The sequence below is a fragment of the Heterodontus francisci genome, chromosome 31 (assembly GCF_036365525.1).
Source record: "Heterodontus francisci isolate sHetFra1 chromosome 31, sHetFra1.hap1, whole genome shotgun sequence".
Classification (NCBI taxonomy): domain Eukaryota; kingdom Metazoa; phylum Chordata; class Chondrichthyes; order Heterodontiformes; family Heterodontidae; genus Heterodontus; species Heterodontus francisci.
Window position 1 is genome coordinate 64,755,281 of NC_090401.1, and position 24,029 is coordinate 64,779,309.

Below are 24,029 nucleotides of genomic sequence, written 5' to 3' on the forward strand. Positions count from 1 at the left end.
ACTAACAGGAGGAGGTGGCTCCACAAATATCCCCATCCTCCATGATGGGGGAGTAGAATATTACTGCAAAAGATAAGGCAGAAGCATTTGCAACAATCTTCAGCCAGAAGTGCCGAGTTGATGATCCATCTCGGCCTCCTCCTGACGTCCCCAGCATCACAGATGCCAGACTTCAGCCAATTCGATTCACCCGGCATGATATCAAGAAACGACTGAAGGCACTGGATACTGCAAAGGCTATGGGCCCTGACAATATTCCGGCAATAGTACTGAAGACCTGTGCTCCAGAACTTGCCGCGCCCCTAGTCAAACTGTTCCAGTACAGCTACAACACTGGCATCTACTCAGCAATGTGGAAAATTGCCCAGGTATGTCCTATACACAAAAAGCAGGATACATCCAACTCGGCCAATTACCACCCCATCAGTCTACTCTCAATCATCAGTAAAGTGATGGAAGGTGTCATCAATAGTGCCATCAAACAGCACTTGCTTAGCAATAACCTGCTCAGTGACGCTCAGTTTGGGTTCCGCCAGGGCCACTCAGCTCCTGACCTCATTTCAGCTGTTTTGTCCATGTTTGAACCAAGGCTGTACTCAAGAGGTGAGGCGAGATTGACTGCCCTCGACATCAAGGCAACATTTGACCGAGTATGGCATCAAGCAGCCCTAGCAAAACTGGAGTCAATGGGAATCAGGGTGACAACTGTCCACTGGTTGGAGTCATACCTAACGCAACGAAGATGGTTGTGGTTGTTGGAGGTCAATCATCTGAGCTCCAGAACATCACTGCAGGAGTTCCTCAGGGTAGTGTCCTAGGCCCAACCATCTTCAGCTGCTTCATCAATGACCTTCCTTCAATCATAAGGTCAGAAGTGGGGATGTTTGCTGATGATTGCACAATGTTCAGCACCATTCGCGACCCCTCAGATACTGAAGCAGTCAGTGTAGAAACGCAGCAAGACTTGGACAATAGCCAGGCTTGGGCTGATAAGTGGCAAGTAACATTTGCGCCACACAAGTGCCAGGCAATGAGCATCTCCAACAAGAGAGAATCTAACCATCTCTCCTTGACATTCAATGGCATTACCATCGCTCAATCCCCCAACATCCTAGGGACTACCACTGACCAGAAACTGAACTGCAGTAGCCATATAAATACCATGGCTGTAAGAGCAGGTCAGAGGCTAGGAATCCTGAGGCGAGTAACTCATCACCTGACTCCCCAAAGCCTGTCCACCATTTACAAGGCACAAGTCAGGAGTGTGATGGAATACTCTCCACTTGCCTGGATGGGTGCAGCTCCAACAACACTCAAGAAGCTCGACACCATCCAGGACAAAGCAGCCCGCTTGATTGGCATCCCATCCACAAACATTCACTCCCTCCACCACCGACAGCAGTGTGTGCCATCTACAAGATGCACCGCAGCAACGCACCAAGGCTCCTTAGACAGCAACTTCCAAACCCGCGACCTCTACCAACTAGAAGGACAAGGGCAGAAAATGCATGGGAACACCACCACCTGCAAGTTCCCCTCCAAGTCACACACCATCCTGACTTGGAACTATATCGCCGTTCCTTCACTGTCGCTGGGTCAAAATCATGGAACTCCCTTCCTAGCACCACTGTGGATGTACCTACCCCACAGTGACCGCAGCGCTTCAAGAAGGCAGCTCACCACCACCTTCTCAAGGGCAATTAGGGACGGACAACAAATGTTGGCCTAACCAGCAACGCCCACAACCCAGGAACGAATAAAGAAAAAAAAAAATGTTATCTGTCACTTATCAGCCCAAGCTGTATTTCCTTTCCTTGCTTGCCCTCCCCAGGTGCATTACATCACACCTCTCCAGAATGAATTCCATGTCACTTTTTTTGCCCACCTGACCAGTCATACAGTCTACAGGTTTCCTCCTCACAATCAATCGCATGGCCAATTTTCACATTATCTGCAAACTTCTTAATCATGTCCTCTACATTTAAGTCTAAATCATCGACATATAACATGAAAAGCGAACCAATATTAAGCCCTGCGGAACACCGCTGAAAACAGCCTTTCAGTCACAAAAATACCTGGCCATTGCCCTTTGCTTCCTGCCACCAAGCCAATTTTGGATCTAACTTGTCACTTTCCCTTGGATCCCATGAGTTTTTAATTTTCTGACCAGATGTGGGACCTGGTCAAAAACCTTGCTAAAATTCGTATAGGCTACATCAAACGCATTACTACAAGTAAACAGAAAACTAAAAGATGTGAAGCAATTAAAACAGGAGAGAAAAAAAATAGGTGTGTAAAATTATTAGAGCAGAAGTGCAGGTTAGGGTGTGTGGCCCAAATAAGCATTCTTCATACTCCATGCGTTTGTATAAAGAACAAATTGAATGAACTGCAAGTGCAAATTCAACTTGGAAGATATGACATAGCAGCCATTACTGAGACATGGCTGTATGACGGTTAAGACTGGGAACTAAATATACCAACTAAATATACAGCTAAGATTCTAGGTTTAGGTCAGGCTGACTTCAATGTGATGAGACTGAGACTGTCCACAGTGAACTGGGAAAATCTGTTGAGTAAAATAACAGAAGATCAATAGGAGGTGTTCAAAAAAAATTTTCAATGTGATATTGCCCTAAGGGGCAAGAGCTCTACTTGCCAAAAAAATGCAATGGATGACGAAAGAAACAACACAAAATGAAAAGAAAAAGCATACAAAATGCGAAAAAAGCACAGATCCTGCTGAATGGGAGAAATACGAAGAACAGCAAAACAGATAGTAAGATCTACAAAATGAGAACTTGCAAAGAAACTAGCAAGGGACATCAAAAGCATTTCACTATTTAATAGGAAAAGATGATCAGGAGCAATGTGGAAAGGGAGCAAGAGAGAGATACAAATAAACTGTTTGTCACTCACTTAATCTGCTCTGGCGTTCCTCCAGAAGTTGCATTTGTGATACCCCATGCTGCCTCTTTCCTTGTCCGAAATTCTGCTTTCTGAAGAAGGTCAATCAGCACTGGAAAGATGTTTGCATCTATTACAGCCTTAAAAACAAAAAAAGCAGTTTAAACAAAAGTGAACAAAAAAGCCTTGCATTTATATATTTCCTTTCATGGCCACAGGAAGCCCAAAGCACTTTACAGCCAAAGAATTACAAAGAACAGTACAGCACAGGAACAGGCCATTCGGCCCTCCAAGCCTGCACCGATCTTGATGCCTGGCTAAACTAAAACCTTCTGCACTTGCAGGGTCCGTATCCCTCTATTCCCATCCTATTCATGTATTTGTCAAGATGCCTCTTAAACGTCTCTATGGTGCCTGCTTCCACCACCTCCCCCGGCAACAAGTTCCAGGCACTCACCACCCTCTGTGTAAAGAATTTGCCTCGCACATCCCCTCTAAACTTTGCCCCTCGCACCTTAAACCTATGTCCCCTAGTGACTGACTCTTCCACCCTGGGAAAAAGCTTCTGACTATCCACTCTGTCCATGCCACTTTTAACTTTGTAAACTTCTATCCTGTCGCCCCTCCACCTCCGTCATTCCAGTGAAAACAATCCGAGTTTATCCAACCTCTCCTCATAGCTAATGCCCTCCAGACCAGGCAACATCCTGGTAAAACTCTTTTGTACCCTCTCCAAAGCCTCCACGCCCTTCTGGTAGTGTGGCGACCAGAATTGCACGCAATATTCTAAGTGTGGCCTAACAAAGATTCTGTACAGCTGCAGCATGACTTGCCAATTTTTATACTCTATGCCCCGACCGATGAAGGCAAGCATGCCGTATGCCTTCTTGACTACCTTATCCACCTGCGTTGCCACCTTCAGTGACCTGTGGACCTGTACGCCCAGATCTCTCTGCCTATCAATACTCCTAAGGGTTCTGCCATTTACTGTATACTTCCCACCTGCATTAGACCTTCCAAAATGCATTACCTCACATTTGACCGGATTAAACTCCATCTGCCATTTCTCCGCCCAAGTCTCCAACCGATCTATATCCTGCTGTATCCTCTGACAATCCTCATCACTGTCCGCAACTCCACCAACCTTTGTCTCTTCCGCAAACTTACTAATCAGACCAGCTACATTTTCCTTCAAATCATTTATATATACTACAAACAACAAAGGTCCCAGCACTGATCCCTGCGGAATACCACTAGTCACATCCCTCCATTCAGAAAAGCACCCTTCCACTGCTACCCTCTGTCTTCTATGACAGAGCCAGTTCTGTATCCATCTTGCCAGCTCCCCTCTGATCCCATGTGACTTCACCTTTTGTATTAGTCTGCCATGAGGGACCTTGTCAAAGGCTTTACTGAAGTCCAGATAGATAACATCCACTGCCCTTCCTTCATCAATCATCTTTGTCACTTCCTCAAAAAACTCAATCAAATTAGTGAGACACGACCTCCCCTTCACAAATCCATGCTGCCTCTCGCTAGTAAGTCCATTTGTTTCCAAATGGGAGTAAATCCTGTCCCGAAGAATCCTCTCTAATAATTTCCCTACCACTGACGTAAGGCTCACCGGCCTATAATTTCCTGGATTATCCTTGCTACCCTTCTTAAACAAAGGAACAACATTGGCTATTCTCCAGTCCTCTGGGACCTCACCTGTAGCCAATGAGGATGCAAAGATTTCTGTCAAGGCGCCAGCAATTTCTTCCCTTACCTCCCTCAGTATTCTGGGGTAGATCTCATCAGGCCCTGGGGGACTTATCTACCTTAATGCTTTGCAAGACACCCAACACCTCCTCCTTTTTGATAATGAGATGACTGAGACTATCTACACTCCCTTCCCTACGCTCATCATCCACCAAGTCCTTCTCCTTGGTGAATACTGATGCAAAGTACTCATTTCCTCTGGCTCCACACATAGATTCCTTTCTCTGTCCTTGAGTGGGCCAACCCTTTCCCTGGTTACCCTCTTGCTCTTTATATACGTATAAAAAGCCTTGGGATTTTCCTTAATCCTGTTTGCCAATGACTTCTCATAACCCCTTTTAGCCCTCCTGACTCCTTGCTTAAGTTCCTTCCTACTGTCTTTATATTCCTCAAGGGATTCGTCTGTTCCTAGCCTTCCAGCCCTTACGAATGCTTCCTTTTTCTTTTTGACGAGGCTCACAATATCCCGCGTTATCCAAGGTTCCCGAAACTTGCCAAACTTATCCTTCTTCCTCACAGTCCTGGATTCTAATCAACTGACGTTTGAAAGAATCCCACATGTCAGATGTTGATTTACCCTCAAAAAGCTGCCCCCAATCTAAATTCTTCAGTTCCTGCCTAATATTGTTATAATTAGCCTTCCCCCAATTTAGCACCTTCACCGGAGGACTACTCTTATCCTTATCCACAAGTACCTTAAAACTTACGGAATTATGGTCACTGTTCCTGAAATGCTCCACTACTGAAACTTCGACCACCTGTCCGGGCTCATTCCCCAATACCAGGTCCAATACGGCCCCATCCCTAGTTGGACTATCTACATATTGTTTCAAGAAGCCCTCCTGGATGCTCCTTAAAAATTCTGCCCCATCCAAGCCCCTAGCACTAAGCTTTTGAAGTGTAGTCACTGTTGTAATATAGGAAATTCAACAGCCAATTTTTGCACGGCAAGCTCCCACAAACAGCAACGTGATCATGATCAGATAATCTGCATTTAATCATGTTGGTTGAGGGATAAATATGGCCAGGACATTGGGGATAACTCCCCTGCTCTTCTTCAAAATAGTGCCATGGGATCTTTTATGTCCACCTGAACGGGCAGACTGCCATCAGGACCTCAGTTTAACATCTCATCAGAAAGATGGCACCCTCCAACAGGCTAGCACTCACTCAGTACCGAACTGGAGGGTCAGCCTTGATTTTTGTGCTCAAATCCTGGAGTGGGACCTGAACCTACAACCTGACAACTCAAGAGGTGAGGGTGCTATCACTGTGCCACAGCTAACACTGCAAAGTTATCATTCGTAGATTTGAAAGAGTCTTAATTAAAGAGAAGTCCCTGTATCATCATCATCCCTGGGAAAAAACAAACAGCAATTTAAATAGAACTTTTGGAGCAAGGTAGGAACAACTTAGAAATTCAGAAGGAACTTGGTATTAAATACAGTGGTGTCTTCTGAATGGCTAGAAAGTATTCCCATTCCACTTAGCAACTGCCCAGTACAACACATAAAAAGCCTTTGCAAATTTTAGGGAACTGCAGACTACGTGGTGCTGTTTGTTCGCATATTCCCGAGAAATACTTCAGCTACTGCTTTTATAAAAAGTTAATGACAGGTTTTGGAAAAATCTGATTCATCAGCAAACTGTATCTTTAGTCTCATTAAAACTTAAAACCATTGGAAGTAAATATGTTTTCGAATGTTAGGGATCCAGCAAAAACGCTTAAATCTTATCACTTGGCAATACATTGCATGGCAGTTGCAAACAATTATGCAAATTAAAATTAACTGGATCAAACAGATGTTGATTGCAATTATGCATATTCACTAATTTCAACTGAAAACTATTTTTCTTCTACCTGAATCTGTGCTCTATTTCCAGCTGTAATGTTTGAAATGGTCCAACAGGCCTCCTTCCTTATGGATTCTTTTGGACTACTTAGTAAATGTAGAAGACATGGCAAGGCTGAACAATTTAATATGACCTGGACAAAACAAAAATTAAGCCTCTGAACAAAATTTTGCAAATAAATTCACTGAACTTTCATTAAATTATTTTGCTTCAATAAATTGTCAAACAATCAATCTCTAAGGGGAAAAAAGTTGCTGCAATCTAAAACTTGGGTGGGACAACTTCAATAAAATGTCTACTGCTTTTTTTTTTTGAGTGTTTCTGTTATATTACCTAAACTTGGAAAACTTCATAAATTTTAAACTAAAGGCAATAGAGACAATAACTGATTTACTACAGACTCCAAAGGCACAAGCCAATGGTGCACATACCTGTGTCTGGATATCATCACCTGTTACTATGTTACCTACAGCTCTTAATGCTGGTGATGCAACTTTGTAATCATTATGCCTATGAAGAAATTCATAAAGAATGATTGGTCAGAAATTATACATCCAACATATCACATTTGATGGTTATTTCATGTAAGTCACAGAAGACAATGTTAGGGGAGACAATGGCGTAGTGGTTAATTCACTGGACTAGTAATCCAGAGGCCAGGCTAATGCCCTGGGGACACAGGTTCAAACCCCACCATGACAATTGGTGGAATTTAAATTCAACTAATTAGTCAATTAATTAATAAAAAACTGGAATTCAAAGCTAGTCTCAGTAATGGTGCCATGGCTATCATTGATAAGGTGGTTAGGAAGGCATATGGGATACTTGCCTTTATTCGCCGAGGCATAGAATATAAGAGCAGGGAGGTTATGATGGAGCTTCTCTTTTTATTCATTCATGGGATGCGGGCATTGCTGTCTAGGTCAGCATTTATTGCCCATCCCTAATTGCCCTTGAGAAGGTGGTGATGAGCTGCCTTCTTGAACCGCAGCAGTCCATGTGAGATAGGTACACCCACAGTGCTGTTAGGAAGAGAGTTCCAGTATTTTGACCCAGCGACAGTGAAGGAATGGCAATATAGTTCCAAGTCAGGATGGTGTGTGACTTGGAGGGGAACTTGCAGGTGGTGGCGTTCCCATGCATTTTCTGCCCTTATCCTTCTAGTTGGTAGAGTTTGGAAGGTGCTGTCTAAGGAGCCTTGCTGCGTGGCTGCAGTGCATCTTGTAGATGGTACACACTGCTGCCACTGTGTGTCGGTGGTGGAGGGAGTGAATGTTTGTGGATGGGGTGTCAATCAAGCAGGCTGCTTTGTCCTGGATGGTGTCGAGCTTCTTGAGTGTTGTTGGAACTGCACCCATCCAAACAAGTGGAGAGTATTGCATCGCACTCCTGACTTGTGCCTTGTAAACGGTGGACAGGCTTTGGGGATTCAGGAGGCGAGTTACGCGCCGCAGGATTCCTAGCCTCTGACCTGCTATTGTAGTCGTCATGGTATTTATATGGTTGCTCCAGTTCAGTTTCTGGTCAATGGCAACTCCTAGGATGTTGATAGTGGGGGATTGAGCGATGGTAATGCCATTGAATGTCAAGGGGAGATGGTTAGATTTTCTCTTGTTGGAGATGGTCATTGCCTGGCACTTGTGCTGTATAAAATGCTAGTTAGGCCACAGCTGGAGTATTGTGTACAGTTCTGGTCACCACACTATAGAATGAATGTGATTGCACTGGAGAGGGTGCAGAGGAGATTCACCAGGATGTTGCCTGGGCTGGAGCATTTCAGCTATGAAGAAAGACTGGATAGGCTAGGGTTGTTTTCTTCAGAGTGGAGAGGACAGAGGGGGGACATGATTGAGGTATACAAGATTATGAGGGGCAAAGATAGGAAGAAACTTTTTCCCTTAGTGGAGGTGTCAATAACCAGGGGGATAGATTTAAGGTACGTGGCAGGAGGTTTAGAGGGGATTTGAGAAAAAATCTTTTCACCTAGAGGGTGGTTGGATTCTGGAACACATTGCCTGAAGGGGTGGTAGAGACAGGAACCCTCACAACATTTAAGAAATATTTAGACGAGCACTTGAAACGCCATAGCAGACAAGGCGATGGGCCAAGTGCTGGAAAATGGGATTAGAATAGGTAGGTGTTTGATGGCCGGCACAACACGATGGACCGAAGGGCCTGTTTCTGTGCTGTATAACTCTATGATTGTCATAAACACCCATCTGGTCCTTCAGGGAAGGAAACCTGCTGTCCTTACCTGGTCTCCAGACCCACAGCAATTAACTGCCCTCTGAAATGACCTAGCAAGCCACTCAGTTGTACCATACCGCTATAGAAAAGACAATGGACTACAGCGGTTCAAGGAGGTGGTTCGCTACAACCTTCTCAAGGACAACTAGGGATGGGCAGCAAATGCTATCACATTTGCATGCCCACATCCCACGAAAGAATAAAAAAAAGTTAACAATTTGTTCAACAAGCCTCCATGGGCTAATTATATAAAAGAAATGCCCAAAGTAGTGGGAGTTGAGCACAACCGTTTGGTGTTTCAACAATGCAAACAGTAGCAAGCTATAGCTCAATTCAGGAGGTAGGAAACTCCCAATCCCTGTACATTGAGGGAGGTGATGAAGAGAGGGTAGACGCTTCACTGTAAAGTAATTGTAACCCACATCTCATCAAAACTGGCAGTGGTAAAGGCATAGAAGCAGACGATCGTCTTTGACAGTGCACGTATGCAGAAAGGGATGATATCAATGGGACAAATGTGAGAAAACACACACAATGTACCTTTATAAATGTTATAAACAGAATACATTGCGACTTTAAATTGATAAAAGGGAAAATAAATCAGTGAACAATTGTGACAATTGTGTTTTTTTTGTCTTGCAACTTCTAGTTGTGTGGGTCATTTAACATTGAAAGTTTATCATCTTTGGCTTGCCTATTAGCCAAATACCTGAAATTTTTGAGAAGGCTTAAAAAGGGTTAAAATTGACCTCTTGGCACTCAAATCCACGACCACAAAAGATATTAAGATTACTATCTCTGCAAATAAACTTACATTAAGAGTTCCACCAATCGTCTGCAAACACCAGAGTCGATAACAGCCTGAATTTTTTCATTGGGTCCATCTGACAGGTAAGATAAAGCCCAACAAGCATCAGCAAGCAAGTCAGGATCACTACTGAACAGTAGCCTGGACAACACAGGTAAACAGGGGGATACCTGCAAATAAAAATAAGTTTTTTTTATTTTAGCTGCTTCACAAATTAACTTAACATTGAAACTACCCACCCATGCAGGATAGTGTTCAGGCACAATTACAAAACAGTAACTCATCTGGAAAACATGGATATGACAACTGATTGGGGCTAAAGATCACAGTGATATACATTTTACTCAATTGCAAAGACAGTGTAGCAAAGCATATTTACCTTCTCAAAATCAGGAGGTGGATTTTTGCCTCTACACAAGTTGGACAGTGCCCAGACAGCATTTCTTGTCATTGTGAGTCTATTAGATTTTGTCAATAACCTACAGGGAAAAAACAAAACAAGCATAAAATACTACACAGAACCTTACACCTAGTACAATACATAATCAGTTTACAAGAAAATTGCATGCTGTAGACAAGACCATGTGTACAGTTTTAACTGGAAAACAAATTTGCAAACTACACATCAAGCACACTAAAACCAATGCACTAAGAAACTGATATATAACTAACCAGCTTTTTGTGCATTAACATTAATATTTTAACATGTTTTTTCATTTTCACCTCTGCCTGTCACATGCTACTGTATCTTAAATCCTTGTCAAAGACAGAAAGTTGAGTGCACAGAATACAACTGTTAACTGTCAGTCATTTACAGCACAGGAGGCAGCCATTCGGCCCACTGAGTCGATTCTACATACCATAGACTAATTTTGCACTCAAACTTTCAATAAGGCAATAAGACATCTCAGTGGGATAGATCCTATAATGAGATCTAATGGCCTGAAGAGAATATACTACCTTTCTCCCCCTGTTTCACTGCTAATGAAATTCACATTCATATAATTATGAACATTTCCAGAAAATGCAAATACTTACTGTAACAAAGGTGGAAGAATCCCACAGTGGAGGACAAAATCCCTGCATACTGCACTATCACCTGCAATGTTTCCTAAGGCCCATACAGCCTTAAAAAAATAAAATAAACTTTAAAGCAAAAGACAAATTCAAGATAAAATTCACTCAGATTCTATAATGTTGTAGAAACTAAAACATTAGGGACAGTTGTCCCTTTCAGAAAATATATAAAGGGCTGAAGTGAATACCTAAAACAGCTTATCCTTCAAGCACAAGATCTCTTGTCACCACACTTTAGGAAGGATGTCAAGACCTTGGCAAGGGTGCAGAAGAGTTTTACTAGAATGGTACCAGGGATGAGGGATTTCAGTTAGCTGAAAAGATTAGAGAAGCTGGAATTGTTGTCCGAAGAGGTTAAGGACAGGCTTTGGGGAGTCAGGAGATGAGTTGCTCACCTCAGGATTCCTAGCCTCTGACCTACTCTTGTAGCCACGGTTACAGTTTCTGGTCAATGGTAGCCTCTAGGATGTTGATATTGGGGGATTCAACGATGGTAATGCCATTGAATGTCAAGGGGAGATGGTTAGATTCTCTTTTGTTGGAGATGGTCATTGCCTGGCACTTGCGTGGCAAGTAACATTCGCGCCACTCATCAGCCCAAGTCTGGATATTGTCCAAGTCTTGCTGCATTTCGACATGGACTGCTTCAGTATCTGAGGAGTTGCGAATGGTGCTGAACATTGTGCAATCATCAGCAAACATCCCCACTTCTGACCTTATGATTGAAGGAAGGTCATTGATGAAGCAGCTGCAGATGGTTGGGCCTACGACACTACCCTGAGGAACTCCTACAGTGATGTCCTGGAGCTCAGATGATTGACCTCCAACAACCACAACCATCTCCCTTTGTGCTAGGTATTACTCCAACCAGCGGAGAGTTTTCCACGATTCCCAGTGACTTCAGTTTTGCTAGGGCTCCTTGATGCCATACTCGGTCAAATGCTGCCTTGATGTCACGAGCAGTTACTCTCACCTCACCTCGAGTTCAGCTCTTTCGTCCATGTTTCAACTAAGGCTGTAATGGGTTCAGGAGCTGAGTGGCCCTGGCAGAACCCAAAATGAGCGTCACCGAGCAGGTTGTTGCTAAGCAAGTGCAGCTTGATGGCACTGTTGATGACACCTTCCATCACTTTACGGAGGAGAGTAGGCTGATGGGGCGGTAATTGGCCGGGTTGGACGTATCCTGCTTTTTGTGTACAGGACATACCTGGGCAATTTTCCACAAAGCGGGATAGATGCCAATGTTGTAACTGTACTGGAACAGCTTGGCTAGGGGCGCAGCAAGTTCTGGAGCACAGGTCTTCAGTACTATTGCTGGAATATTGTCAGGGCCCATAGCCTTTGCAGTATCCAGTGCCTTCAGTCGTTTCTTAATATCATGCGGAGTGAATCAAATTGGCTGAAGTCTGGCATCTGTGATGCTGGGGATTTCAGGAGAAGGCTGAGATGAATCATCCACTCGGCACTTCTGTCTGAAGATTGTTGCAAATGCTTCAGCCTTATCTTTTGCACTGATGTGCTGGGCTCCCCCATCATGGAGGATGGGGATATTTATGGAGCCACCTCCACCAGTTAGTTGTTTAATTGTCCACCACCATTCATGGCTGGATGTGGCAGGACTACAGAGCTTAGATCTGATCTGTTGGTTATGGGATCGCTTAGTTCTGTCTATCGCATGCTCCTTACGCAGTTTGGCATGCAAGTCGTCCTGTATTGTAGCTTCACCAGGTTGACACCTCATTTTGAGGTATGCCTGATGCTGCTCCTGGCATGCCCTCCTGCACTCTTCATTGAACCAGGGTTGGTCTCCTGGCTGGATGGTAATGGTAGAGTGGGGAATATGCCGGGCCATGAGGTTACAGATTGTGGTCGAGTACAATTCTGCTGCTGCTGATGGCCCACAGCACCTCATGGATGCCCAGTTTTGCATTGCTAGATCTGTTCAAAATCTATCCCATTTAGCACGGTGATAGTGTCAGACAACACGATGGAGGCTATCCTCATTGTGAAGGCGGGACTTCGTCTCCACAAGGACTGTGCGGTGGTCACTCCTACCAATACTGTCATGGACAGATGCATCAGATTGGTGAGGACAAGGTCAAGTATGTTTTTCCCTCTTGATGGTTCCCGCACTATCTGCCGCATACCCAGTCTAGCAGCTATGTCCTTTAGGATTCGGCCAGCTCGGTCAGTAGTGGTGCTACCGAGCCACTCTTGGTGATGGACATTGAAGTCCCTCGCCCAGAGTACATTCTATGCCCTTGCCACCTTCAATGCTTCCTCCAAGTGTTGTTCAACATGGAGTACTGACTCATCAGCTGAGGGAGGGCGGTAGGTGGTTATCAGCAGGAGGTTTCCTTGTCCATGTTTGACCTGATACCTTGAGACTTCATGGGGTCCGGAGTTGATGTTGAGGACTCCCAGGGCAACCCCCTCTCAACTGTATACCACTGTGCCGCCACCTCTGCTGGGTCTATCCTGCCGGTGGGACAGGACATACCCAGGGATGTTGATGGCAGTGTCTGGGACATTGTCTGTCAGGTATGATTCCATGAGTATGACTATGTCAGGCTGTTGCTTGACTAGTCTGTGGGACAGCTCTCCCAACTTTGGCACAAGTCCACAGACGTTGGTAAGGAGGACTTTGCAGGTTCGGCAGGGCTGGGTTTGCCGCTGTCGTTTCCAGTGCCTAGGGCGATTCCGTGTGGTCCATCTGGTTTCATTCTTTTTTATTGATTTCGTAGCGGTTAGATACAATTGAGTGGCTTGCTAGGCCATTTCAGAGGGCATATAAGAGTCAACCACATTGCTGTGGGTCTGGGGGGGAATGGGCCTCCTTCTGTTTTGCATGGTTCTATGATCTCAATCAAAGTAAGTTTGTTGAATATTGATGGATAACTTTAATTTCCATTATGCAGCTCACCAAAAGTAATGCAAATTACATTAAGAATCCATTTGCAGGAAAGGTGCCTATCAAGATGGAGTTTCCAATTAGACATATTCCTTCAACTGGAGCAGGGAATAATTTATCTATAAAAATGTACATTCCACCAGCAACTGCTCACCTCAAATGAGACAGGAAGATAGTTTTTGTGGCGTAAAGATTTCAAAAACTTCCCCCCCTCCCCATTTTCTACCTACCTCATATGTTACAAGAATTCCAGGAAAGAGGTAAACAGTTAAAATGAAATATGGCATCTTACCTGTTCTTGTACATCCTCAAACTCAGAGTTTAACAGCTCAATAAAAATTGGAACGGCACCAGCCTCTATTACTACTTTGGTCTGGAGAGATGTACCTGAAGCTATATTTGTCAAAGCCCATGCTGCTTCAAACTGGAATAGAAGAACAAATCAATGTGCAAACTAACATTTGGTATTAAATTTTCTTCTGGATGGCTAAAATAAAAAGCTCTTTCATACAGAATTTCTGAGTTACAGCTTCTCCTCCACGATCCAGCCTGTACCAATGCACGAAGTAATTTGCAAAGCATAGCAAATACACAGGTTATTTACTTGTAGCTGCAGCATTAGTTGCATGGAGAGGGGTGCAAGCCACACACAGGGCTGGATTTTATTAGCGCGCCGCAAATAATGGCAGCGCGTTTTGAAGTCGGCTGTCCAGCCAAGTGGAGCGGTCGCTGATGAGACCCTGAAATATTTCATGCGGGGGCTCATTTAAATGGAGGAGGTGGAACAGCCGCCCCCGATGACGTGGAGGGGGCAGCCATCCGTACCCGGCAATGGCGACCAGTGCCACAGTGCAGGCACTGGTGCCATTTTTAAAGGCCTGCAAGCTCTTACCAGCAATTTTAATTTCGAAAGGGAACACTACCTTTAATTTAAATAAAAACAGTAAAGTACACATCAAAACCCCTCTTCCACCCCCCCAATCATCAACCAATAAATTTATTTCCCTCTCCCCCCCTAAACCTAGACCTGGCAAATGGAGTGTAATGTGGGAAAGTGGGAAATTGTCAACTTTGGCAGGAAGAATAAAAAAAGCACATTATCTAAATGGTAAGAGATTGCAGAGCTCTGAAATGCAGAGGAATCTGGGTGTCCTAGTGCATGAATCGCAAAAGGTTAGTATGCAGGTACAGCACGTAATTAGGAAAGCTAATAGAATGTTATCGTTTATCGTGAGGGAAATTGAATACAAAAGTAGGGAGGTTATGCTTCAGCTATACCGGGCATTGGTGAGACCACATCTGGAGTACTATGTACAGTACTGATCTCCTTGTTTAAGGAAGGATGAAAATGCATTGGAGGCAGTACAGAGAAGGCTTACTAGACTAATACTTGGAATGGGTGGCCGTCTTACACGGAAAGATTGGACAGGCTAGGCTTGTATCTGCTGGAATTTAGAAGAGTAAAAGGCGACTTGATTGAAACATGAGAGGTCTTGACAGGGTGGATGTGGAAAGGACGTTTCCCCTTGTGGGAGAATCTAGAACTAGGGGTCACTGTTTAAAAATAAGGCGTCGCCCATTTAAGACAGAGATGAGGAGAAATTTTTTCTCAGAGGGTCGTGAGTCTTTGGAATTCGCTTCCTCAAAAGGCAGTGGAAGCAGAGTCTTTGAATATTTTAAAGGTTGAGGTAGATGGATTCTTGATAAGCAAGGGGGTGGAAGGTTATTGGGGGTAGGTGGAAATGTGGATTAATCAGCTCAGCCTTGAAATTATTGAACGGAGGAGCAGGCTCAAAGGCCGAGTGGTCTACTCCTGCTCCTAATCCGTATGTATATTCGTAAAACCATTTTTGTCAGTCCTGACCTTTCACTCCCAAACTATGATCTTTGCGCTTTCACTGTTCGCACCATCCCCTTAGCCAATGGAATATGTTTCCTCCGTTCCCCCTCCCCACCTGTTGCCACCCCCCCCCCCCACCCACCCCGCTGACCTGAAAATTAAACTCTTCCCCCCTCACCACCAGTGTCTCGCCTTGAATCCCCAAACGGGGATCGGAAGACTTTCGTCCACCAGCTGGAATATTGGTGTGGGACGGCCATCCGGTTCAGCTAGGTTAATTAACATGCATTTGCATAAATTTTATTAGACAAATGAAGGCAGTGGGAGGGGCTGCACCAAGGCCTCGCCGCCGCAGGTAAAATGCGGCGGGGCCTTCTTGGCGTCGGGGGTCATGGTGGGCCTCTCCCAGAAGAATTTGCGGGCCCCCTCACTGCGACCCTGCACCGGAGGGCTAGTAAAATTCAGCCCACAATGCGCAAGTATTGCAATCAAACAATGCAAAAAACTGAGATTCTTTTGATTACGTACTACTCAAACTATTTTTCAACTAGTGTCACAACAGCTTTTTTTTTAATGAAAGCTTAGAATTCTGTGTTTTTAAAAACTGAGAAAAAGGATCTTTTTCTGTGAACATTGAATGCTGGAACTTGGTGTTTGAACCATGTGGAAACAGACTGCAAGGCACTATTTTCAAACAGCAAAGGAAAATGACAGGTCACATGACTTGATTGTTAAGCACTTTAGTTTCACATTTGCATTGTGACCAGTGACCTGGACAAGCAGCATGCAGTGAAATCTGGCTGTGACTTGCTTACAGACCAGAGAAAAGACCTACTCTCTGTAAAGGAAGACTTGCATCTCTTGGAAAGAAATCCTACATTTGAGGTGTGACTGTGGTCTGCCTGGAGAGGGGAAAAGACCCCTGGAGTGGAGAAAAGACCCAGGAAAAGATGAGTTGCTGCTCTGTCGAGGCCAACTGCTTTGCAGAGAGGAAGCCCCTGCATTTGCAAGGTAGCAGATTCCTATTGCCTCCAGTCTTTGAAGAATTCTTGACTCAAGAGTGATTCCTGTTGCCTTGTGTGTTTTGGGAGATCCTGAAATCTCAAGAAAGCTTCTGTTGCTGGACTGCTACTTCAAAACCCAAGCAGACTTGTTGCTATAACCTTTGCTGAAAGACCAGTGTGATGCCTGCTGCAGACAAATTTCCTTGAAAGCCTACCCATCACAGACTGTTCATCGACCTTGTCTGGAGAGATTTTGAGTGGCATCTGACTATTCGACTCTGGGACACCTCACCTTACCGGAAACATCCGACCAGAACGTGGTAAACTCAATCATTTTATTGTTTTCTTTTTATTCCTAAGAAATAGCTGTAAACCAAAACATACTTTTTCCCTGGTTAACCGATTTTTTTGAATGTACGTGAGTGTTCATGAGAGTTAGGAAGTTTGAAAAGAATCATTTCATATAGCGTTCTCTCATTGTTTAAGACTTAGCTTATTAATAAATAGTTAATTTTGTTGTTGTGTCAAGAAACCTGGTTTGGTGTGCTTTATTCTGGGGGACAAATACATTGATTAATTTAGCTGTTCTCCAGTAGGTGGGAAACTTTACTCACATGCTATGACCTGTGGAGTAGTGGGACTGAATTAATAGTGCATTACTCCCGCCTTGGTCGTAACACTAGGCACATTGACTCTTCCCCTTCCTTCTCCAGTCCCCCACTAATCCAGAAAAGGCACTTCGAATCGTAGAATAATTGAAAGTTTAAGGCACAGAAAGAGGCCACTTGGCCCATCATGTCTGTGCCGGCCGAAAAACCATCCACCCTTCTAATTCCACCTTCTCGCATTTGGTCCGTACCCCTGCAGATTAGGGCACTTGAGGTGCATATCCAGACTTCTTTTGAATGAGTTAGGGTTTCTGCCTATACTACCCTTTCAGGCAGTACGCTCCAGACCCCCACCATCCTCTGGTGAAAAGATTTTTCCTCAACTCCCCTCTAATTTCTCTACCAGTCACCTTAAATCTATGCCCCTCTAGTCACTGGCCTCTCTGCTAAGGTAAATAGGCCCTTCAAAATGCTGTACATTTCAATCAGATCTCCCCTCAGCCTTCTCTGTACCAAGGAGAACAACCCCAGCCAATCCAATCTTTCCTCATAGTTGTACTTTTCCAGTTCTGGCAACATCCTCAAATCTCTTCTGTACACTCTCGAGTGCAATTACATCCTTTCTATAATGAGGTGACCAGAACTGCACACAGTACTCAAGTTGCGGCCTAACCAATCAGTTATACAGTTCCAGCATAACCTCCTGCTCTTATATTCTATACCTCAGCTAATAAAGGAAAGAATCCCATATACCTTATCAACCTGTCCTGCTACCTTCAGGGACCTGTGGACATTTACTCCAAGGTCCCTCATTTCCTCTACACTGCTCTGTATTTCCCATTAAACGTGTATTCCTTTGCCTTGTTTGACTTCCCCAAATGCATCACCTCACACTTCTCCGGGTTGAATTCCATTTGCGACTTTTCTGCCCATCTGACCAGACCATCAACATCTTCCTGAAGCCTACAGCTATCCTCCTCACTATCTACCACACGGCCAATCTTTGTGTCACCTGCAAACTTCTTGACAATGTCCCCTACATTTACATCCAAATCGTTAATAATTACCACAAAAAGCAGGGGACCCAGTATTGAGCCCTGCGGAATGCCACTGGAAACAGCCTTCCAGTCGCAAAAACACCTGTCAACAATTATCCTTTGTTTCCTGCCACTGAACCAATTTTGTATCCACCTTGCTGCATTTCCCTGGATCCCATGGGATTTTTTTTTAAACCAGTCTGCCATGTGAGACCTTGTCAAAAGCCTTGCTAAAATCCATGTAGACCACATCAACTGCACTACCCTCATCTATCTTCCTTGTTACTTCTACAAAAAATGTTATCAAGTTGGTCAAACAAGAGCTAACAAATCCATGCTGACTATCCTTGGTTATCCTGTGCCTTTCTAAGTTACAGTTTATCCTGTCTCTCAGAATAGATTCCAATAATTTGCACACTACTGAGGTTAGACTGACTGGCCTGTAATTATTTGGTCTATCCCTCGTTCCCTTTTTAAATGCAAGTACAACGTTAGCAGTTCTCCAATTGTCCGGCAGCACACCTGCATCTAGTGACGACTGGAAAATGATGGTTGGACCTTCCGCTATTTCCTCTCTTGCTTCTTTTAACAGCCTGAGGTGCATTTCATCTGGCCCTGGTGATTTATCAATTTTCAAGGATGCTAATCCCATTAATATTTCCTCTTTCCTTATGTTTATCACATCCAATACTTTACACCCCTCTTCCTTAACTACAATATCTGCATCATCCCCTCTTTTGTGAAAACAGACGCCAAGTACTCATTAAGAACAATACCAACATCTTTCGCTTCTACACATAGGTTACCTTTTAGGTCTTTTATGGGCCCTACTGTCTCCTTAGTTATCCTCTTACTCTGAATGTATTGATAAAACATCTTTGGGTTCACCTTGATTTTGCTTGCCAATATTCTTTCATGCCTTCTCTTTGCTTTCTTAATTTCCTTTTTGATTTCACCCCTCCACTTTCTATACTCCTCGCGGCTTTCACTTCATCTGACATATTAACTCATTCCTGCAAGCACCATATAATCAAGGCGGCTTCATAAGATGTGAATATACAATATATATCTATGTACTTTTGCAAAGTCAATTGCCCTTTTCCTTATAATGGATGTGAGGGGGAGGGGGAGGGAAACAGCCCCCTCCTGAATTAAAGTTCCACATAAGTTACAGATTTCAATAGGAGTACCACACCAAATACAAAAAACATTTACAAAATTTAGACCAACTTGTTAAATCCAAAAAGCAGTCAACTCAAAAGCTAGTTAGACCTTAAACATTAAATCCACAAATACTGAAACAGCTCAAACTCTAACTGATTAAGAACAATTTAGTATCGATGTCATGACAATACCTAAAGTCAAGTAAACTACCCTTCATCATTTTCTGAAAATCTATGGGCAATTCTTCTCAAGTAATGTTTCAGATGGAAGTGAGGGGAATCTATGACAGAGAACTCTATAGCTCTATCTAAGCAGTAGGGTTGGAAAATGTGAAATTTGTGCCCAAGTAGATGCCTCTGCAGATATGTGAAGCAGCACAGACAGTGGTTATGGTTTCTTTACCTTGCTTTGCAAGCAGATGCTTGAGATAATCAAGATGCCCATAACTTTGATCCACAGGATAAAGTTGGAAGATTCAATTCAGTCAACACACAAGGTACACATGCACCTCCCACCCCCACAAACAAACCTCTAAGGGGCAGATGCATGTATTTTTTTTAATTGTTAAATACACGAACATCTTATATATTTCAGCTAATTCAATAGGTATTTTATAAATGCGCATATATATTCAAACACACAACTTGCTATGCAGCAATTAAATATCTTAAAACAAATTAATATGTATTTAGCCCAATGTAACGCAAAGAAAATCATGTATTATTACAAACTATGCTATTTCCAATCCAATCAAAAATCAAATATCCTGCATGTTTATCCATTTATTCCATTAATTTACAGAACATATTTGGAGATGCTCCATCATGCAACAAAACCCTTGGTTTGCAAAAGTACATGAATATGTTTATTAATATACAAGAAAATCAAAATATAAAGAACAAAATACAAATTGTTGTACAGCTGATGAGTTTTTTTTTTTAAAAAGCACAATTGCTACAACTTCCATTGTATAAACCAGAATCAAATAGTGAAATGAGTGTTTAAACACTGGAAACCCACAACTCTTGCCAAAGTAGAGTTGCCAGCCCACCTCTGCATGGATCATTTTACTATAGAACGCATTGTACAAATCATAACTTTATATGTTCTTACAAAATGCTATGCAGAATCTACTACATCAGGCAATGGTTTTTAACAGCATGTTTCTCATTTCTTTGCTGTTACATTTGAACAGGACCGAGCGGACCTGTGAGGAGACAGGCACCAGCGAGTGGGAGGTCCACTGTCACAGAGGCAGCGAGAGCGCTTCAGGACTGATGTCACAGTTCAGAAAGTGACGCGTTGTAAGGGGAGGCAGCTGATTGGTAAGTAGGAGTAAGTGAGTATTTCTACCTTTTTTTTTTAATGACTTTCAATAGCTGAAGTAAAAGTAAAGGTAGGGAATTTAGATTGTAGTAGGTAGTGTTTGGAGTAGAATAAGGTCCCTATCGTAATTAGTACTCAAAATTAAAGGGAGTAACGTAGGAGCTTAATCTAAGGCTAAGTCATGGCAGGAGAGCTCAGCTCTGTGGCATGCTCCTCCTGCGCTATGTGGGAAATCAGGGACACTTCTAGTGTCCCTGGCAACCATGTGTGCAGGAAGTGTGTCCAGCTGCAGCTACTAGCTGACCACATAGCGCAGTTGGAGCTGCGGATGGACTCATTGTGGAGCACCCGTGATGTTGAGGACGTCGTGGATAGCACATTTAGTGAGGTGGTCACACCACAGGTAATGGCTGCAGAGGCAGAAAATGGAGGAGTGACCACCAGGAATAGTAGTAGGCGCAGGCAGGAAGTGCAGGGGTCCCCTATGGCCATCCCTCTTTCAAACAGATATACCACTTTGGATACTGTTGGAGGGGGGATGGCCTCCCAGGGAAAGCAACAACAGCCAAGTTCATGGGGAACTGGGGGATGGGATACAGAGTGGAGTTACAGTAGGGGGTGATGCACAGTCAAATATAGAAGAGAAAATCAGCCAGTCTGGAAGGCAGAGCAAATATAGACCTGTTAAGGCACAAGTGAAAAATGCAATGCTGGATTGCATCTATTTTAATGCAAGGAGTCTTACTAGTAACGTAAATGAATTGAGGGCGTTGATTAGCACAAGGCATTACGATATTATTGCTATCACAGAGACATGGTTGAGGGAGGGGCAGGACTGGCAGCTCAATATTCCAGGGTATAGAATCTTCAGGTATGACAGGGGAGTGGGTAAACCAGGAGGGGGTAAACGAGGAGGTGGCACTGCACTGTTGACCAAGGAGTCAATTACTGCAGTAAGGAGGGATGATATCTTAAAAGGCTTCTCAAATGAGGCCATTAAAAACAAAAAGGGGGCAATCAGTTGGCTGGGAGTGTCCTACAGGCCGCCAAACAGTCAGGGAGATATAGAGGAGCAGATATGTAGGCAAATCTCAGAGACGTGTAAAAATAATAGGGTAACAACAGTAGGGGATTTCAACTTCCCCAATATCAACTGGGATAGTCTTAGTGCAAAAGGCTTAAAAGGGGCAGAATTCTTAATATGCATACAGGAGAGCTTTTTGAGCCAGTATGTAATTGTCCGATAACAGAAGAGGCAGTACTGGACCCAATCCTAGGGAATGAAGCTGGACAAGTGGTAGAAGTGTCAGTGGGTGAACATTTTGGGGATTGTGACCATAACTCTAAGATTTAAGGTAGTTATGGAAAAGGACAAAGATGGACCAAAAATAAAGGTACTGGAATTTGGGAAAGACCGATTTTAAGACGATAAAACAGGATCTGGCCAAAGTAGACTGGGAGCAACTACTTGCAGGAAAGTGGACATCAGATCAGTGGGACTCAAAGAGGAAATAGTGAGAGCTCAGAGCCAACATGTACCCATTAATGTGAAGGGTAGGACCAACAAGTCCACAGAACCCTGGATGGTGAGGGATATAGAGGATTGGATCAGTAAAAGAAAAAGAGACAAAGAACAAAGAACAGTACAGCACAGGGCCATTCGGCCCTCCAAGCCTGCGCCGATCTTGATGCCTGCCTAAACTAAAACCTTCTGTGCTTGTGGGAACCGTATCCCTCTATTCTCATCCTATTCATGTATTTGTCAAGATGTCTCTTAAACGTCGCTATCGTACCTGCTTCCACCACCTCCCCCGGCAGCAAGTTCCAGGCACTCACCACCCTCTGTGGAAAGAACTTTCCTCGCACATCCCCTCTAAACTTTGCCCCTCGCACCTTAAACCTATGTCCCCTAGTAACTGACTCTTCCACCCTGGGAAAAAGCTTCTGACTATCCACTCTGTCCATGCCGCTTATAACTTTGTAAACCTCTATCATGTCGCCCCTCCACCTCCGTCGTTCCAGTGAAAACAATCCAAGTTTATCCAACCTCTCCTCATAGGTAATACCCTCCAGATCAGGCAACATCCTGGTAAACCTCTTCTGTACCCTCTCCAAAGCCTCCACGTCCTTCTGGTAGTGTGGCGACCAGAATTGTACGCAATATTCCAAGTGTGGCCTAACTAAGGTTCCGAACAGCTGCAGCATGACTTGCCAATTTTTATACTCTATGCCCCAACCGATGAAGGCAAGCATACCATATGCCTTCTTGACTACCTTATCCACCTGCGTTGCCACCTTCAGTGACCTGTGGACCTGTACGCCCAGATCTCTCTGCCTGTCAATACTCCTAAGGGTTCTGCCATTTACTGTATACTTCCCACCTGCATTAGACCTTCCAAAATGCATTACCTCACATTTGTCCGGATTAAACTCCATCTGCCATTTCTCCGCCCAAGTCTCCAACCAATCTATATCCTGCTGTATCCTCTGACAATCCTCATCACATCCGCAACTCCACCAACCTTTGTGTCGTCCGCAAACTTACTAATCAGACCAGCTACATTTTCCTCCAAATCATTTATATATACTACAAACAACAAAGGACCCAGCACTGATCCCTGCGGAACACCACTAGTCACATCCCTCCATTCAGAAAAGCACCCTTCCACTGCTACCCTCTGTCTTCTATGACAGAGCCAGTTCCGTATACATCTTGCCAGATCACCTCTGATCCCGTGTGACTTCATCTTTTGTACCAGTCTGCCATGAGGGACCTTGTCAAAGGCTTTACTGAAGTCCATGTAGACAACATCCACTGCCCTTCCTTCATCAATCATCTTTGTCACTTCCTCAAAAAACTTAATCAAGTTAGTGAGACACGAACTCCCCTTCACAAAACCATGCTGCCTCTCGCTAATAAGTTTGTTTGTTTCCAAGTAGGAGTAAATCCTGTTCCGAAGAATCCTCTCCAATAATTTCCCTACCACTGACGTAAGGCTCACTGGCCTGTAATTTCCTGGATTATCCTCGCTACCCTTCTTAAACAAAGGAACATTGGCTATTCTCCAGTCCTCTGGGACCTCACTTGTAGCCAATGAGGATACAAAGATTTCTGTCAATGCCTCAGCAATTTCCTCCCTTGCCTCCCTCAGTATTCTGGGGTAGATCCCATCAGGCCCTGGGGACTTATCTACCTTAATGTTTTTCAAGACTCCCAACACCACCTCCTTCTTGATATTGACATGACCCAGACTATCTACACTCCCTTCCCTAGATTCATCATCCACCAAGTCCTTCTCTTGGGTGAATACAGATGCAAAGTACTCATTTAGTACCTCGCCCATTTCTTCTGGCTCCACGCATAGATTCCCTCCTCTGTCCTTGAATGGGCCAACCCTTTTCCTGGCTACCCTCTCTCCTGCTCTTTATATACGTATAAAAAGCCTTGGGATTCTCCTTAATCCTGTTTGCCAATGACTTTTCAT

At 43.9% G+C, this 24,029-nt stretch overlaps 1 protein-coding gene across 9 annotated transcripts in view; it reads right to left on the bottom strand.

Annotated features, from left to right (window-relative positions):
• Positions 1 to 24,029, bottom strand: part of LOC137347346 (importin subunit alpha-7) — a 238,812-nt gene that overhangs the window by 107,198 nt on the left and 107,585 nt on the right. For all 9 annotated transcript variants that reach the window (XM_068011816.1, XM_068011819.1, XM_068011817.1 and 6 more), the window contains 7 exons: positions 13,858 to 13,989; positions 10,616 to 10,704; positions 9,957 to 10,056; positions 9,584 to 9,747; positions 6,954 to 7,032; positions 6,530 to 6,655; positions 2,920 to 3,047 (listed from right to left, as the gene is read on the bottom strand). In XM_068011816.1, coding sequence (XP_067867917.1) covers positions 2,920 to 3,047; positions 6,530 to 6,655; positions 6,954 to 7,032; positions 9,584 to 9,747; positions 9,957 to 10,056; positions 10,616 to 10,704; positions 13,858 to 13,989 — 818 coding nt within the window. The remainder of the gene's footprint in view (positions 1 to 2,919; positions 3,048 to 6,529; positions 6,656 to 6,953; positions 7,033 to 9,583; positions 9,748 to 9,956; positions 10,057 to 10,615; positions 10,705 to 13,857; positions 13,990 to 24,029) is intronic.